Raw genomic sequence first — 17,044 nt, 5'->3', positions numbered from 1 at the left:
ACTAAGTTGAATGCCATTTTTCACTAGTATTTGTGTAAAGGAATGACATTCAATTAACCTGGCTACCTGCCATTCTAGAATGCTGTATCCGTACTGATAACTAGATGAGTCTAAGAGAGAGCATTATTTTAGATCTGTTGTTCTGTATAGAAACAAACAAATTTGAAATTCTCATAAGAACATAAAGTGAAATCTCACTAAATTTCATGATAACCAAAATGTTTACCAAAAAAGATCCTGTCTTTGCTCTTTACTTAATAAGCATTTGTTTGAAGAATTGATCACAATAATATGGGTTGGAAGTTATTGTTGAGAATGAGGATCAAACTTTGGACCTCTGGGTTGTGAGCTTGTGTTATTGTGCTTCATTGTACTTATATGAATAAACTGTAGTTACTGAGCTAACTGGCTGGATGGTCAAAAGTGAATAATACACAAAGTTTAACTAATATCAAGATATCAGTTTAAGGAAATTGATTCTTAATGTGGCATAATATTCATGCATCTTATTTGTCAAAATCCACCGTAATCTTGGGTGTTTTGAATATGTTTTTATGATTGAATTTAAGTATGTTTGTCTGACTTGTATAAAGCTATTTTAAAATGTGCCAGTTGTGGAGTATTACACTGGCTTTGGAATTTATCCCGAAGAACTATTTTGGCAATGGTATGGGCATTTGACCAAAAGAACCACAATTCCGGCAATCTAATGAGAATTTGTCCACAACAACCAACATTTTGGCAATTGGATGAGATCTGTTTTAAGTCCAGGAACCAGTGGGTCAATATATGCTGAGTTTTACTGCAGTAATAAGCTTAAATTAAACTTATCCTTTCACCTTTTACAGGATACCTTTGGAAAGAGGAATCCCAATGCCATACTGTCAGAAATTGCACAAGAATGTGCGAGGTTAGAGGAAGGTCACAAGAAGGGCAGTCAGTCCAACACGGACCTTCATAAAGCAATGAATACTCACATCAATAACCTAAAGTTACTGAGCAGTCCCCTGGAGGATTTACAGAAACTCTTACCTTCAGTTGATAAAGATAGAGGTAATACAATTTTTTTTTTCGACAAGATATTGTCTTTCTAAACAAAGTGTGGTTTTATTGATTATATATTTTTTGTGAGAAGAATCTGTCCTTCAAACAATGTAGAATAAGTTGTTCTATAATGTAGCTGTCTTCCAGTCTATGATTCATATTTATGAAGAAGGAGTATAACATTATTACAGTAACAGAGGGTTTAGTTTGGGTAAAAATTCCCTTGTTGAGTCAATGATAAAATCTGTTGGCTGATAAAACTATCTGCATGACATTCAGTGTCAGCATTTTACCCACAGTTCTTCCTATATATCAAGTCTGGTCATTTTAATGCAAACTTAGTATGTATACCGACAATTATATACATATTGAATAAACTTGAATCATTTTTTAATTTTTTTTTGTAACCTGTATTCTGAATTGTACTGAGTATATTTAAACCATTAGGAAAGATATACAAATCATGCAAACACACCATAGTAAAACTCACTTATAGTTGTCTTAGTGCAAAATTCAAATTCATCAAAGCAGACGATAGATATACTCTTCACATGGTCACATGGAGGTAAAGAATTAACCAAACAAAATGTAATTTCTACGATTTCGGTTATTACCAGTTCTGAAAAACTGAATGGGACTGAAAAAATAAGATTTATATCTTTGACAGAGCAATATGAACTGATTTGTTATTGAATATAAATACATAAGTATAACTTCCATTTGATGAATCAGCAATTAAAAGCATCAACAATGGCTCAAAGTACAGTTCGCTATATGTCAAATGTTCGTTATACAGTCCATTTACGGTGAACTATATTCGTGATACGGATATAAGGTACTGCGGATAAAGCAAACATTTTTATGTGACTCCAAACAGTTCCTTATAACCCAGTTCTGTGTTTCTGTTGTTTAGATCCTGAAAGTAATGATGTTATCAAGCAGTTAAACAACTTGCTGTCTAAAATAGAGGAAATGAAAACACAGAGACAAACACTAGAGGAACAACTTAGAAAGGAAGTGTTAGAAGATGATATAACAGGGGTATTGTGTAAACAAGAAAGCATAAATAGAGAGGTAAGTCAGTACAGAGACAGACACTAGAGGAACAACTTAGAAAGGAAGTTTTAGAAGATGATATAACAGGGGTTTTGTGTAAACAAGAAAGCATAAATAGAGAGGTAAGTCAATACAGAGACAGACACTGGAGGAACAACTTAGAAAGGAAGTGTTAGAAGATGATATAACAGGGGTATTGTGTAAACAAGAAAGCATAAATAGAGAGGTAAGTCAGTACAGAGACAGACACTAGAGGAACAACTTAGAAAGGAAGTTTTAGAAGATGATATAACAGGGGTATTGTGTAAACAAGAAAGCATAAATAGAGAGGTAAGTCAGTACACTGGAGGAACAACTTAGAAAGGAAGTGTTAGAAGATGATATAACAGGGGTATTGTGTAAACAAGAAAGCAAAAATAGAGAGGTAACTCAGTACAGAGACAGACACTTGAGGAACAACTTAGAAAGGAAGTGTTAGAAGATGATATAACAGGGGTATTGTGTAAACAAGAAAGCATAAATAGAGAGGTAAGTCAGTACAGAGACAGACACTAGAGGAACAACTTAGAAAGGAAGTGTTAGAAGATGATATAACAGGGGTATTGTGTAAACAAGAAAGCATAAATAGAGAGGTAAGTCAATACAGAGACAGACACTAGAGGAACAACTTAGAAAGGAAGTTTTAGAAGATGATATAACAGGGGTATTGTGTAAACAAGAAAGCATAAATAGAGAGGTAAGTCAGTACAGAGACAAACACTGGAGGAACAACTTAGAAAGGAAGTTTTAGAAGATGATATAGCAGGGGTATTGTGTAAACAAGAAAGCATAAATAGAGAGGTAAGTCAGTACAGAGACAGACACTGGAGGAACAACTTAGAAAGGAAGTGTTAGAAGATGATATAACAGGGGTATTGTGTAAACAAGAAAGCATAAATAGAGAGGTAAGTCAGTACAGAGACAGACACTAGAGGAACAACTTAGAAAGGAAGTGTTAGAAGATGATATAACAGGGGTATTGTGTAAACAAGAAAGCATAAATAGAGAGGTAAGTCAATACAGAGACAGACACTGGAGAAACAACTTAGAAAGGAAGTGTTAGAAGATGATATAACAGAGGTATTGTGTAAACAAGAAAGCATAAATAGAGAGGTAAGTCAGTGCACTGGAGGAACAACTTAGAAAGGAAGTGTTAGAAGATGATATAACAGGGGTATTGTGTAAACAAGAAAGCATAAATAGAGAGGTAAGTCAGTGCACTGGAGGAACAACTTAGAAAGGAAGTGTTAGAAGATGATATAACAGGGGTATTGTGTAAACAAGAAAGCATAAATAGAGAGGTAAGTCAGTACACTTGAGGAACAACTTAGAAAGGAAGTGTTAGAAGATGATATAACAGAGGTATTGTGTAAACAAGAAAGCATAAATAGAGAGGTAAGTCAGTACAGAGACAGACACTGGAGAAACAACTTAGAAAGGAAGTGTTAGAACATGATATAACAGGGGTATTGTGTAAACAAGAAAGCATAAATAGAGAGGTAAGTCAGTACACTGGAGGAACAACTTAGAAAGGAAGTGTTAGAAGATGATATAACAGGGGTATTATGTTAACAAGAAAGCATAAATAGAGAGGTAAGTCAGTACAGAGACAGACACTGGAGAAACAACTTAGAAAGGAAGTGTTAGAAGATGATATAACAGGGGTATTGTGTAAACAAGAAAGCATAAATAGAGAGGTAAGTCAGTGCACTGGAGGAACAACTTAGAAAGGAAGTGTTAGAAGATGATGTAACAGGGGTATTGTGTAAACAAGAAAGCATAAATAGAGAGGTAAGTCAATACAGAGACAGACACTAGAGGAACAACTTAGAAAGGAAGTTTTAGAAGATGATATAACAGGGGTATTGTGTAAACAAGAAAGCATAAATAGAGAGGTAAGTCAGTACAGAGACAAACACTGGAGGAACAACTTAGAAAGGAAGTGTTAGAAGATGATATAGCAGGGGTATTGTGTAAACAAGAAAGCATAAATAGAGAGGTAAGTCAGTACAGAGACAGACACTGGAGGAACAACTTAGAAAGGAAGTGTTAGAAGATGATATAACAGGGGTATTGTGTAAACAAGAAAGCATAAATAGAGAGGTAAGTCAGTACAGAGACAGACACTAGAGGAACAACTTAGAAAGGAAGTGTTAGAAGATGATATAACAGGGGTATTGTGTAAACAAGAAAGCATAAATAGAGAGGTAAGTCAATACAGAGACAGACACTGGAGAAACAACTTAGAAAGGAAGTGTTAGAAGATGATATAACAGAGGTATTGTGTAAACAAGAAAGCATAAATAGAGAGGTAAGTCAGTGCACTGGAGGAACAACTTAGAAAGGAAGTGTTAGAAGATGATATAACAGGGGTATTGTGTAAACAAGAAAGCATAAATAGAGAGGTAAGTCAGTGCACTGGAGGAACAACTTAGAAAGGAAGTGTTAGAAGATGATATAACAGGGGTATTGTGTAAACAAGAAAGCATAAATAGAGAGGTAAGTCAGTACACTTGAGGAACAACTTAGAAAGGAAGTGTTAGAAGATGATATAACAGGGGTATTGTGTAAACAAGAAAGCATAAATAGAGAGGTAAGTCAGTACAGAGACAGACACTGGAGAAACAACTTAGAAAGGAAGTGTTAGAACATGATATAACAGGGGTATTGTGTAAACAAGAAAGCATAAATAGAGAGGTAAGTCAGTACACTGGAGGAACAACTTAGAAAGGAAGTGTTAGAAGATGATATAACAGGGGTATTATGTTAACAAGAAAGCATAAATAGAGAGGTAAGTCAGTACAGAGACAGACACTGGAGAAACAACTTAGAAAGGAAGTGTTAGAAGATGATATAACAGGGGTATTGTGTAAACAAGAAAGCATAAATAGAGAGGTAAGTCAGTGCACTGGAGGAACAACTTAGAAAGGAAGTGTTAGAAGATGATATAACAGGGGTATTGTGTAAACAAGAAAGCATAAATAGAGAGGTAAGTCAATACAGAGACAAAAACTGGAAGAACAACTTCCTTTGGAAAACAATATAATGACGATATTTTGTAGACAAGAAGGTACTCAGGATTTTTTTTTTATTTTGCTTTTTCATGGAAAGAATAAAATAAATTGTGAAAATTTGCATTTGTTGTTGAAAACATTGCAATAAGACTTGATAACTTCACAATCAGAAATTTTGGTTGTTTTCAAAATGCATTTGATTTTTTTATTGAACATTTATAAATACACTGGATATTTGTCTCAGACTTTGTTAAATTATTTTTACTGCAAAAATATTTTTGAACAATTTTTTTTTCTTGAGTTTCTCTTGGAGAATGAATGAGACTTAAAAATCTTCTGTTGATAGAATTCCATTACTTATAAAACGATTTGGACGTATATATTTATTAATCTTGAATTTCTGGTTTTTATCATGATAGTAAGAAAGACATAGATCTAAGTTTTGCAGAGAATCGATGCTGATATGTTGTCAGCGTTTTCTTTGACAATTTAACTAATACAATTTGTACCTCAGAATTCATCCATCATCCACCTCTGATTCATGTAGGGTAGTTATCATTTGATAATAATGAAGTTAATACTGGTACAGAAGCCCAAGTATGCTGACAGTGGTTGCATAACTGAAATATTGCTGAAAAATTTAATGGTGTTTGACAGATCACATTTTATATCATTATTAAGGCTGACGTACCCTGTTCATATTTGTTTAAGGTGTTGTTTTCGGAGCAGCTGAAGAAACATGATAAAACCTCGGGCTTGATACGACAGAATCTCACCGCCCAGAATAATATTCTGAGAGCACTAACTGATGCTAATGCTAAGTATGCTACAGTTAGGAAGGCTACAAGTGAAGCCCTTTCCAGGTTAGTAAAATTAATGCAAAAGTTTGGAGAAAAATATATTAGTGGAGCAGCTTAGTGTGAAAATCTAAGGAAATACTTCACTTGATGATACAAGTAAGAAATTTACACCAAATGTTCATCATATGACCCAGATTCAAAAATGATCGAGGGCCATCTAAAAATCATCCATTTTCAAGATGGCCTCCAAATTTCAAAATGGCTGCCAGAATGGAGGCAGTTTTCATATAATCAGGATCTGTAAGTTTCTAAAATATCATATTTGTTGAGCTGTAACATGTTTTTCTATCAGTTTGTTCCCATAAACTGATAGTTTTATTTTTAATGTTGCCTTTTCCAAATATAGACCCATTTAAGAAGGTCGCCATCTTTAAAATGACTGCCAGACTTTTAGATAACGTTCTTATCACGGCCAAGTATGAGTCTTCTACTTTCAGTGCTATAACCATCGACTATTGATTAGATCCTGGTCCCAGATAAACCTGAAAGCATATTATTATGACACTGGCCTGAAATAAGCTAATATGGTTTATATGGACGTCTCTTCTTTTCAATCTGTTCTCTGTTCTACCCTTCATTTCTTGCTTTGTTTCACTGAGAAACAGTATCAAAATCATGACAATACTGAACCATTGCTAATCAGCTGAAACAAAATCCTTAATTAAATGATATGTGTAATGATTCTATAGAATGAACTACAAACACTACAAGGGCACACTGATATAGTTCATAATGTCATGTTACTCAGCATAGGGTCCATTGACAACTTCCGTACGTATATGTAACAAAAAAAACCCAAGTCATATCACATACAGCAAAAAATGATAATTCCTTGGCCTTCAAATTAAAATAGTACATACTTTGTATTAACATATACCAAATTTGAATATGTCATTGTAAGTTTGAGTGTTTAAGTGTCTGTGCTTTTGTTTATATTCTATTTCAAACTCTTGATAATGTTGAAAAGAGTTTAATAGAAGACCTCCTAAACTATGGAATAGCTTTCTTAGATGCGTTGAAAATAAAACTCAACTATTGAGTTTTCATGCGGATAAAACAAGACGTATCACTAATGGTGATGAAAACCCCCAGATATCAGCTTATTGTCAGAGGAACAGGGTTATTGAAAATATGATACATTGCTTTGTATACTGTACAAGAAGAAAATGTACAAAGACGCACAAAAATGGTGCGCAAAACTGTATAAGATTCCCATACTTCACTGCTGTACCTTAAAAAGAAGAAAGTAGGTCAAGATAAAGGTTACTGAAAATCAGTTTTGAAATGTTTGTTCAAAACTGTACAAGTGGTTCGAATTTTATGGCAATATCTTAAAAAGAAGAAATTAATTCAGTAGGTCAAGGTCATGGACAAGGGACCATGTAATCTGCTCTTTTAATCTTGTCTTTTGGCATTTTCTGTGATATGAAGGCTCCATAACCACAAATGAAATCAAGCCTGCAACATTTTCGTTTATGTCGGGTTTGGAGACCTGTGGGTTTCCACTTTTTTACTTTATTACATCACCAAGGGTCATCAACTAGTTATACTTAACAAATAAAGTATGTTAAAATATCCAATGTAACTCTGTTCGTATTTGAAACAAATAAAGGGCAACAACTTAGTCAAAACTCATTCTAATGGAACGTGTTTTGCACATGCATAACTACACTTGGTACCAATGATAATAGTAATAACAAGGTGTGATAAAAGTCTGGCATACAATGACTGATAAGTAGCGCGGACATTTTTTCCATATTTTTTCCATATACATATATAGAAAAAATAATAAAGGGCTATAACTATGTGAAAAATAACTCAAACGGAACATGCTTTGCACATGTACAACTTGACTTGGTACGAATAATAACTGCAAGGTTTGATAAAAGTCTCGCATATGATGACTGAGAAATAGCGAGGACAAAAGTTTTCCAAATACATATAAAGAAATAAAAATAAAGGGTCATAACTAAATGAAAAATCAACATGCGCAACTTGGCCTTGTACTGATAATAATTACAAGGTTTGATTGAAAACTGGTAAATAATTGCTGAGAAATAGCGCAGACAAATTCCGTATACAGACGAACGGACTGGAATCCAGAATAGCCCCTAGATATCTCGGGGTATAATGATAAGGTTGCAAACCAATAAATGATCATAGCAACAAAAGCTACCGATATTGTTTGCAATTTATATATAAACAGAAATGCGCTTGCTCCATGTAATCACGAAGAAGCGGATAATCGTATATTTGTTCATGCAAAGCATGCCTCATTGACAGAAAACCGAACAATTACAATTATTAGTTAGTTCTTGCTATGGCAGTGTACTGATGTTTTGTGGCTTGCTTACCTGGTCCTCACTCAGAGGCATTGCCATTGTTTTCTTGCTTTTACCCGTTGAGAAACTGTTTCTGCATTTGTCGACAAGGGCAAGAAATCTGCATGGGAGGAATGGAATGTTTGTGAAACAGCTATAGTTCAAAGCATTTCATAGTCTCAGTGCTGCCAAATACATAATAACTGAGTAGGAAATGGATACATTAGAAACAAAATAGTTATGCTGTATGCTCGATCAAGCACGACATGCAAGATGGATGAACCTTGACTTGATTTGTTTACCCGGAAACAAAGAGCGTATAATGGGATTCGATCAACAAAAGGTGGTCTGAAACAATTCATCGAGCGAGCAATTTTTCAGGCAGGCCATGTCTGAGGTAAAGCAGCTGTTACCACGGAGGAACTGCCGCCTCCGTCAAACTGGGGATGGCTGAAGCAGAACAATGTGTGGATCCCTTATCGGATGGAATTGTCGGTTAAATCTGAATGCTTCCAGGTCCTTCAAAGGTGTGACTGCAAAAGGACTTCCTGTACTGGATATTGCAAGTGCCACCACTTAGGTCTGCTATGCACAGCAATTTGATGTTGCAACTGTTCAGAAAATGACTAAATGCAGTATATGCATATTTTTTTGTTTCGGCTAGAACACGATTTCCATTGTGTTTAATTTCATGGGTATAGTAAATCAACAGAAATAGTTTCTTAAGGTTTGCCTTATAAGAAAATGTTGCTCTTGACTGTGCAAGTGCTCACGCTGTCCTATTTCTTTATCCCCTCGTGGTTTATAAGACGCATTTTCTAAAGATGTTAATTTATTGCATTGAATGTAATCTGAGTGTAATGTATATAAAACTTATATTGGTTGGTGTACTCCAGATTTTACCATTGTTCAAAAACAAAACTGCAAGTTATAAAAACTTATGTGTTGAGATGTCTAAGCCATACAAAATTGATTACAAATTAAAAGAGTATGAATACTACAGATTGATATTCTGTTCTAAACTGAAACGAAAGTGTATAAATAAAACCAAGGAGCTGCGTTCAATAAACGCTTGATGCCCCCCCCCCCCCCAGTGGCATCCTTATCGGTAGTCCAAAACGAGGTCAAGGTCAAACTGAGGTCAGGTGATGTTTGAAGATGAGGAATGGCCACAGTTTACATCTGTATTTGTATCAATTCATTCTTGTAAGGGGTATTGATGCTAGACGAAACGGTCCCATTTGGTTAACCAAGAGATGACCCATATAAAGCAAACTAAGTCCAAAATGAGGTCAAAGTCAAACTGAGGTCAGGTGATGTCTGAAGATGAAGAATGGTCACAGGTTACATCTGTATTAGTATCAAATCATTTAAGTAAGGGTATTGATGCAAGACGAAACGGTCCCATGTGGTTAACCTCGTGTGGACGAAGGGACGTACGTACGAACGGACGGATGGACAGACAGGACAATCACTATATGTCTCCGGCATCCGTAGATGCTGGGGGGCATAAAAATGCTATCGTTTTAATGTATTACATGCTTGCCTCAAATAAAGTACTGAAAAGTAAATACAAAATGGCGGCCATTTTGTTTTCGCGGCAGCCATCTTAAAAACGACATTATTTCAATTGGCCCTTGATCTTATATTAAAGCGCATGCCAGGTAGTTACTGTCCTGTAAATTTGATGCTTGTATCATCAACTGAAGTATTTATGCGATATCTTGCTCCACTATATCAGTTAAATGTAAACATACCTGTCTTAAAGTGTCGGATGGTAGCCAAATTTGAATTCTTTTATGGGGCCCATGTGCCTAAGTGGTTAAGATTGTTGACTTTGAATGACTCGCCCCTCACTGATGTGGGTTTGAAACATGGCTTTGGTCTTTTGAATTCTTTCATGTCATTTAGTCATTTAAGTTTTATATATCACACATTGATTTATGCCTTGATGAAGATAGTGTATAGAATGCCAAATAAAACTGACTTATTTACTAGAAGTTCAGCGGTTCTACCCAAGTTCTCACCCAGGCCTGAAATAGTGCTCAGAGGGACACCCTAGGTATTCCTACATCAAGAAAGCTAAAAAGTAACCATATAACCTATGATTGTGTTGATGTGATGTTAAACCGGACAACAAAAAAACCTTTAATGTAGAAGAATATTATATTGTTTGACAGTAATCCTAATGAAAGTTATGGAGTTTCACTACTCACTTTGAAGAATAAATACCTCTGAAGAGTAGATACTTCTCTACAAAGGCATATATTTTCATTCTGACTACATTGTAGATATGTATACCTTTTTTTTGAAAAATCTGCTGTACAACAAAATTTAATGCATTTTGGTCTGTATTTTGGTCAGAGTATTTCTTCTGGAGCAAAAACCTCTGTACATCAAGTGTACAGTCGAGTCCACTTAATACGAACTCGCTTGATACGAATTTTCGGCAATAACGAACAAAACCCGGATTCCCCGGCTGAGTCCTTCTATTTCTTTGTAAAATTATTTCGGTAATAGCGAACTCGCTTCATACGAATTTTCGGGAGATACGAACACATTTTGGAAGTCCCAATGAGCTAAAATGTTACAAGTTTCCATTTTTTGATACGAACTAATTTTAGATGTTGGCGGCCACTTTTTTGCTTCGCTTGATCTTTTAATAGTTTGAATCTGTACAGTAGGTGCTGATATTTAGTCGAAGTGATTATCACCTGTAAAAAGTGAACGTGTTTACTTGTGCAATACCTATTTGATAATAAAATCGATGTTTGTTTGATTCTATTGTATTACCGACAAATATCACAATAGCAGGATTATAAGGTTAAATCATCAATTGTCATAAACTGTTAAATGCATGTTTGTGAAAATTGTCCAATTACATGACGCCTAAACTGTTGTCCAAACACTATACCATCTCAATGTTTATTTAACTGCGATCTGTCAGTTAATCCCTTAAAGTAAATATCACGTTGCACGAGCTTTTCATTATTTATGCATGTTAAGTACTGGCGTCTGCAAATTAAAATTTTGTACCAGACAGTAAATTAAATATCGGTAGATAGCATTAGAAAGTTTCTGGAGGATAAAGGCTCAAAGGAAAAATTATTCAAATATTGCTCAGAACTAGAGGCATTTGGCATTCAGGAACTAAATAATAGTAAAATACAACCAAAAATTACCAGTTTTTTTTTCAAGTAAAAGTTTGAAATACCATGTGTAAAGTACCGGTTTCAAAAATGCATTGACGTATACATACACGTTACAGTATTTCTGTGTATCTATATGTGCTAGATCTATATGTGCTATAAACACTTGTACAATACATTTGTACATTAAAATTTATTTTTCATACATTTTTACCTGTTTAAGTATGACTTTTGTTGACTTATTTCACTGTTAACTGAATACACACACTTGATCAGTTAAAACTACTAATGATTATCTATTCACTATTGTATTTTTATTTATCGGGAGCTGTTCACCGGCGATACCGGTGATACTGTCCAACTGGCTCGGGCAAATTACCCGGGAGTCATACATTCGTTAATACGAATTTCGTTTGATACGAGCATATTCCCCAGGTCCCGAAGAGTTCGTATAAAGCGAGTTTGACTGTATTTTGGTCCTCTGTACGACAGATATATTTTGGTCAGAGAGTATTTCTTCTGTAGCAAAAACCTCTGTACATCAAGTGTATTTTGGTCTGAGAGTGTTTCATCCTTAGCAAAAACCTCTGTACAACAAATTTATTTTGGACCTCTGTATGAAAAATATATTTTGGTCAGAGAGTATTTCATCCTTAGCAAAAACCTCTGTACAACAAATTTATTTTGGTCCTCTGTACATCAAATATATTTTTGTCAAGAGAGTATTTCATCCAGAGCAAAATCTTCTGTATATCAAAGGTATTTTGGTCAGAGAGTACTTCGTCCAGAGCAAAAACCTCTGTACAACAGATGTATTTTGGTTAGAGAGTATTTCTTCCAGAGCAAAAACTTCTGTAAAACAAATGTGATTTGGTCAAAGAGTATTTTGTTCGGAGCAAAATCCTTTGTACAATAAACTTCTATACAACAGATATATTTTAATTGCTATTGAGACATTACACTATTAATTTGCAGCTTACTGTGTTGTGAATGTGAACAAAAATGTAACCAATGCAAATATTAATAGGCATCTGTGTCTGTATGGTTAAGGTCACTCAAAATTTCATTTGGGGTTTAGAGCTTTTTAGCTCACCTGTCACGAAGTGACAAGGTGAGCTATTGTGACCACTTGATGTCCGTCGTGCGTTGTGCGTCGTCAGTTGTCCGTCGTGCGTCAACAATTTGTAAAAAAATCTTCTTCTGGAAAACCACTGGGCAGAATTACACCAAACTTCACAGGAATGGTCATTGGGTGGCCCCCTTTCAAATTTATTCAAAGAATTGAATTCCATGCAGAACTCTGGTTGCCATGGCAACAGAAAGGAAAAACTTTAAAAATCTTCTTCTCAAAAACCAGAAGCTCTAGAGCTTAGATATTTGGTATGTAGCATTACCTAATGGACCTCTACCAAATTTGTTCAAATCATGACCCCGGGGTCAAAATTGTCCCCGCCCCAGGGGTCACTTGATTTTACATAGGAAAATCTTTAAAAATCTTCTTCTCAAAAAGCAGAAGACCTAGAGCTTAGATATTTGACATGTAGCATTGCCTAGTGGACCTCTACTAAAATTGTTCAAATCATGACCCCAGAGTCAAAATTGACCCCGCCCCAGGGGTCATTTGATTTTACATAGGAAAATCTTCAAAATTTTTCTAAAAATAAACCAGAAGGCCTAGAGCTTAGATATTTCACATGTAGCATTGCCTAGTAGACCTCTACAAAATTTGTTCAAATCATTACCCCCTGGGTTAAAATTGACCCCAACCCAGGGGTCACTTGATTTTACATAGGAAAATCTTAAAAAATCTTCTGCTCAAAAACCAGAAGACCTAGAACTTAGATATTTGACATGTAGCATTGCCTAGTGGACCTCTACTTAAGTTGTTCATATCATGACCCCGGGGTCAAAATTGACCCTGCCCTAGGGGTCACTTGATTTTACATAAGAAAATCTTCAAAAATTTTCTAAAAATAAACCAGAAGGCCTAGAGCTTAGACATTTGACATGTAGCATTGCCTAGTGGACCTCTACAACATTTGTTCAAATCATGACCCCCGGGGGTCAAAATTGACCCCGACCCATGGGTCACTTGATTTTACGTAAGAAAATCTTCAAAAATTTCTAAAAATAAACCAGAAGGCCTAGAGCTTAGATATTTCACTTGTAACATTGCCTAGTGGACCTATACAAAATTTGTTTAAATTATGTCCCCCAGGGTCAAAATAGACCCTGCCCTAGGGGTCACTTGATTTTACATAGGAAAATCTTCAAAAATGTTCTAAAAATAAACCAGAAGGCCTAGATCTTAGATATTTGACATGTAGCATTGCCTAGTAAACTTCTACAAAATTTGTTCAGTCATGACCCCCGGGGTAAAATTGACCCCGCCCCATGGGGTAACTTGATTGTACATAGAAAAATCTACAAAATTTTCTAAAAATAAACCAGAAGGCCTAGAGCTTAGATATTTGACATGTAGCATTGCATAGTGGACCTCTACAAAATTTGTTCAGATCTTACCCCCCCCCCCCCCCCCCCCCCCCCCCCCCCACAGGGTCAAATTGACCCAGCCCCAGGGGTTACTTGATTGTACATTGGAAAATCTTCCAAAAAATTTCTAAAAATCATCAGTTTGACATTTGAAACATATAGCTCATATTACTCAGGTGAGAGATCCAGGGTCATCATGACCCTCTTGTGACATATCTGTACCTTTAAGAAAATTTCAGCTATATTTTCTCATGATTCTTTTGATGATTTGTTTACCTTCTTGTCCTTAAGTGCAGTGATAACAGGTGAGCGATATAGGGCCATTATGGCCCTCTTGTTTATGTGAGGGAGTTTTAGTATTATCCATATTTCTTTACAGACGAGAGCAGACAATCAGGGACCTTATAAACTCCTATGATGTATATGAAGACTTGAAAGCTAAGTCACAGAAAGGACTAGAATTCTACAAGAAATTAGAGACAAATGTTGGACGTTTGTTGAATAGATGTAAAAATGTGTGTAAGGTACAGCAGGATGAGAGGCAGAAAATGTACAATAAATATAAACCTAAAGGTAAATGCAGTTCTCAAATTTGCCATTATCATTTTATCTTATGAAATTCAATACATTTCTTTGGAACTGCAGTGGTGGCTCAGTGGTTGAGTGTAGTATCAGGTACAGAAGGTTGGGGCTTAATCCTCAGTCAAGTCATACAAAAGGCTTCGTAAAAGTGGTACTAGTAGCTTGCGGCTCTACATTCCTTGACTTGTTAGCCCTTTGTCAGTGTAATATGACTGGATGGGTACCATGTATGTAGGACATGATATTCAAGTGGGGCAGCACTATAATATTGGGCACTGTACTCACTACTACAAGTAGACAATGTCACAATATGAATGAATAGTTATTTAGAACACACTAACCTAAGCTTATCATGTTGGTCTAGCATTTCAAGATAGTTGGCTCTCAGTTACCTTATTCCATACTGCTATTTGCTTTGCCAGTTGGATTAATGTGTTTCATGCAAGAGAGGCCTGCATAGCCAAGTGGTTATGGCCACTGACTGAATCACTTGTCCCTCACTGATGTGGTTTGAAACCTCATGTGATGAAGCCATCGAGCTGGCTTACGAAATGTTGGTGGTTCTACTCAGTGCCCCACCCATGCTGAAAGGGAATGAGTGATATTCAGCTACCATCAAAAGCTGGAAAGTCATCGTGTGACCTAAGTTGAGTTGGTATGGCTTTAATACTTACAAAACTTAACAAATAAAAAGACTTTTCATGCAAAATGTTAAAGTTCTGTTTTTATCTAAATGTCTGTCTTGGCCACATGATCTAGGGTTTGCCTCTACAGGAAAAGCTAGAAAATTTCCATATAAACTTTGTAGGTATAAATATAACTCACAAAAAAATAACTATTTCACTAAAGCCAATGCTTGTTAGCTCACCTGTCACAAAGTGACAAGGTGAGCTATTGTGACCGCTTGATGTCCGTCGTCCGTCAACAATTTGTAAAAAGATCTTCTTTTTGAAAACCATTGGGCAGAATTTCACGAAACTTCTTAGGAATGATCCTTGGGTGGCCCCCTTTCAAAATTGTTCAAAGAATTGAATTCCATACAGAACTCTGGTTGCCATGGCAACCGAAAGGAAAAACTTTAAAAATCTTCTCCTCAAAAAGCAGAAGCCCTAGAGCTTAGATATTTTAGTGTGAAGCATTGCCTAGTGGACCTCTACCAATTTTGTTCAAATCATGACCCCGGGGTCAAAATTGACCCCGCCCCAGGGGTCACTTGATTTTACATAGGAAAATCTTAAAAAATCTTCTTCTCAAAAACCAGAAGCCCTAGAGCTAAGATATTTTGTGTGAAGCATTGCCTATTGGACCTCTACCATGTTAGTTCAAATCATGACCCCGGGGTCAAAATTGACCCCGCCCCAGGGGTCACTTGATTTTACATAGGAAAATCTTCAAAAATTTTCTAAAAATAATCCAGAAGGCCTAGGGCTTAGATATTTCACATGTAGCATTGCCTAGTGGACCTCTACAAAATTTGTTCAAATCATGACCCCTGGGGTCAAAATTGACCCCGCCCCAGGGGTCACGTGATTTTACTTAGGAAAATCTTTAAAAATCTTCTTCTCAAAAACCAGAAGCCCTAGAGCTTAGATATTTGACATGTAGCATTGCCTAGTGGACCTCTACTAAAATTGTTCAAATCATGACCCCGGGGACAAAATTGACCCCGCCCCGGGGGTCACATGATTTTACATTGGAAAATTTCAAAATTTTTCTAAAAATAAACCAGAGGGCCTAGAGCTTAGATATTTCACATGTAGCATTGCCTAGTAGGCCTCTACAACATCTGTTCAAATCATGACCCCCGGGTCACTTGATTTTACATAGGAAAATCTTCAAAAAATTTCTAAAAATAAACCAGAAGGCCTAGAGTTTAGATATTTCACTTGTAGCATTGCCTAGTGGACCTCTACAAAATTTGTTCAGATCATGTCTCCCGGGGTTAAAATTGACCCCGCCCCAGGGGTCACTTGATTTTACATAGGAAAATCTTAACAAAAATTTCTAAAAATAAACCAGAAAGCCTAGGTCTTAGATATTTGACATGTAGCATTGCCTAGTAGACTTCTACAAAATTTGTTCAAATCATGACCCCTGGGGTGAAATTGACCCCGCCCCATGGGGTTACTTGATTGTACATAGAAAAATCTTCAAAATTTTCTAAAAATAAACCAGAAGAGCTTAGATACTTGACATGTAGCATTGCCTGGTGGACCTCAATTTTCAAATCTTGACCCCCCCCCCCCCCCCCCCCCCCAGGGTCAAATTGACCCAGCCCCAGGGGTTACTTTATTATTTTATGTTACTATAAATAGCTTATTTAGTTACTTCTTTATTATTGGCCGTAGGGAAAAACCGAGACCACTTTTCTGTGGTACAACATGGATGGTACCTCCAATTTTTAGGTGTATTTTGACATATCCGTACCTTTAAGAAAATTTCAACTATATTTACTCATGATTCTTTTGATTGTTCTTGATTATGAT

The 17,044-nt window shown here is 36.0% G+C and overlaps 1 protein-coding gene across 1 annotated transcript in view; it reads left to right on the top strand.

Moving 5' to 3' along the window:
• The window catches only part of LOC128550807 (tyrosine-protein phosphatase non-receptor type 23-like), a 56,600-nt gene that overhangs the window by 16,374 nt on the left and 23,182 nt on the right, over positions 1-17,044 (top strand). The window contains exons 14-17 of the mRNA XM_053530629.1: positions 849-1,053; positions 1,958-2,118; positions 5,865-6,016; positions 14,356-14,549. Coding sequence (XP_053386604.1) covers positions 849-1,053; positions 1,958-2,118; positions 5,865-6,016; positions 14,356-14,549 — 712 coding nt within the window. The remainder of the gene's footprint in view (positions 1-848; positions 1,054-1,957; positions 2,119-5,864; positions 6,017-14,355; positions 14,550-17,044) is intronic.

This window comes from Mercenaria mercenaria, chromosome 18, assembly GCF_021730395.1.
Source record: "Mercenaria mercenaria strain notata chromosome 18, MADL_Memer_1, whole genome shotgun sequence".
NCBI classification, from domain to species: Eukaryota; Metazoa; Mollusca; class Bivalvia; order Venerida; family Veneridae; genus Mercenaria; species Mercenaria mercenaria.
The sequence above is the reverse complement of the archived record's forward strand: the minus strand, read 5'-3'. Positions and strand labels throughout refer to the sequence as shown.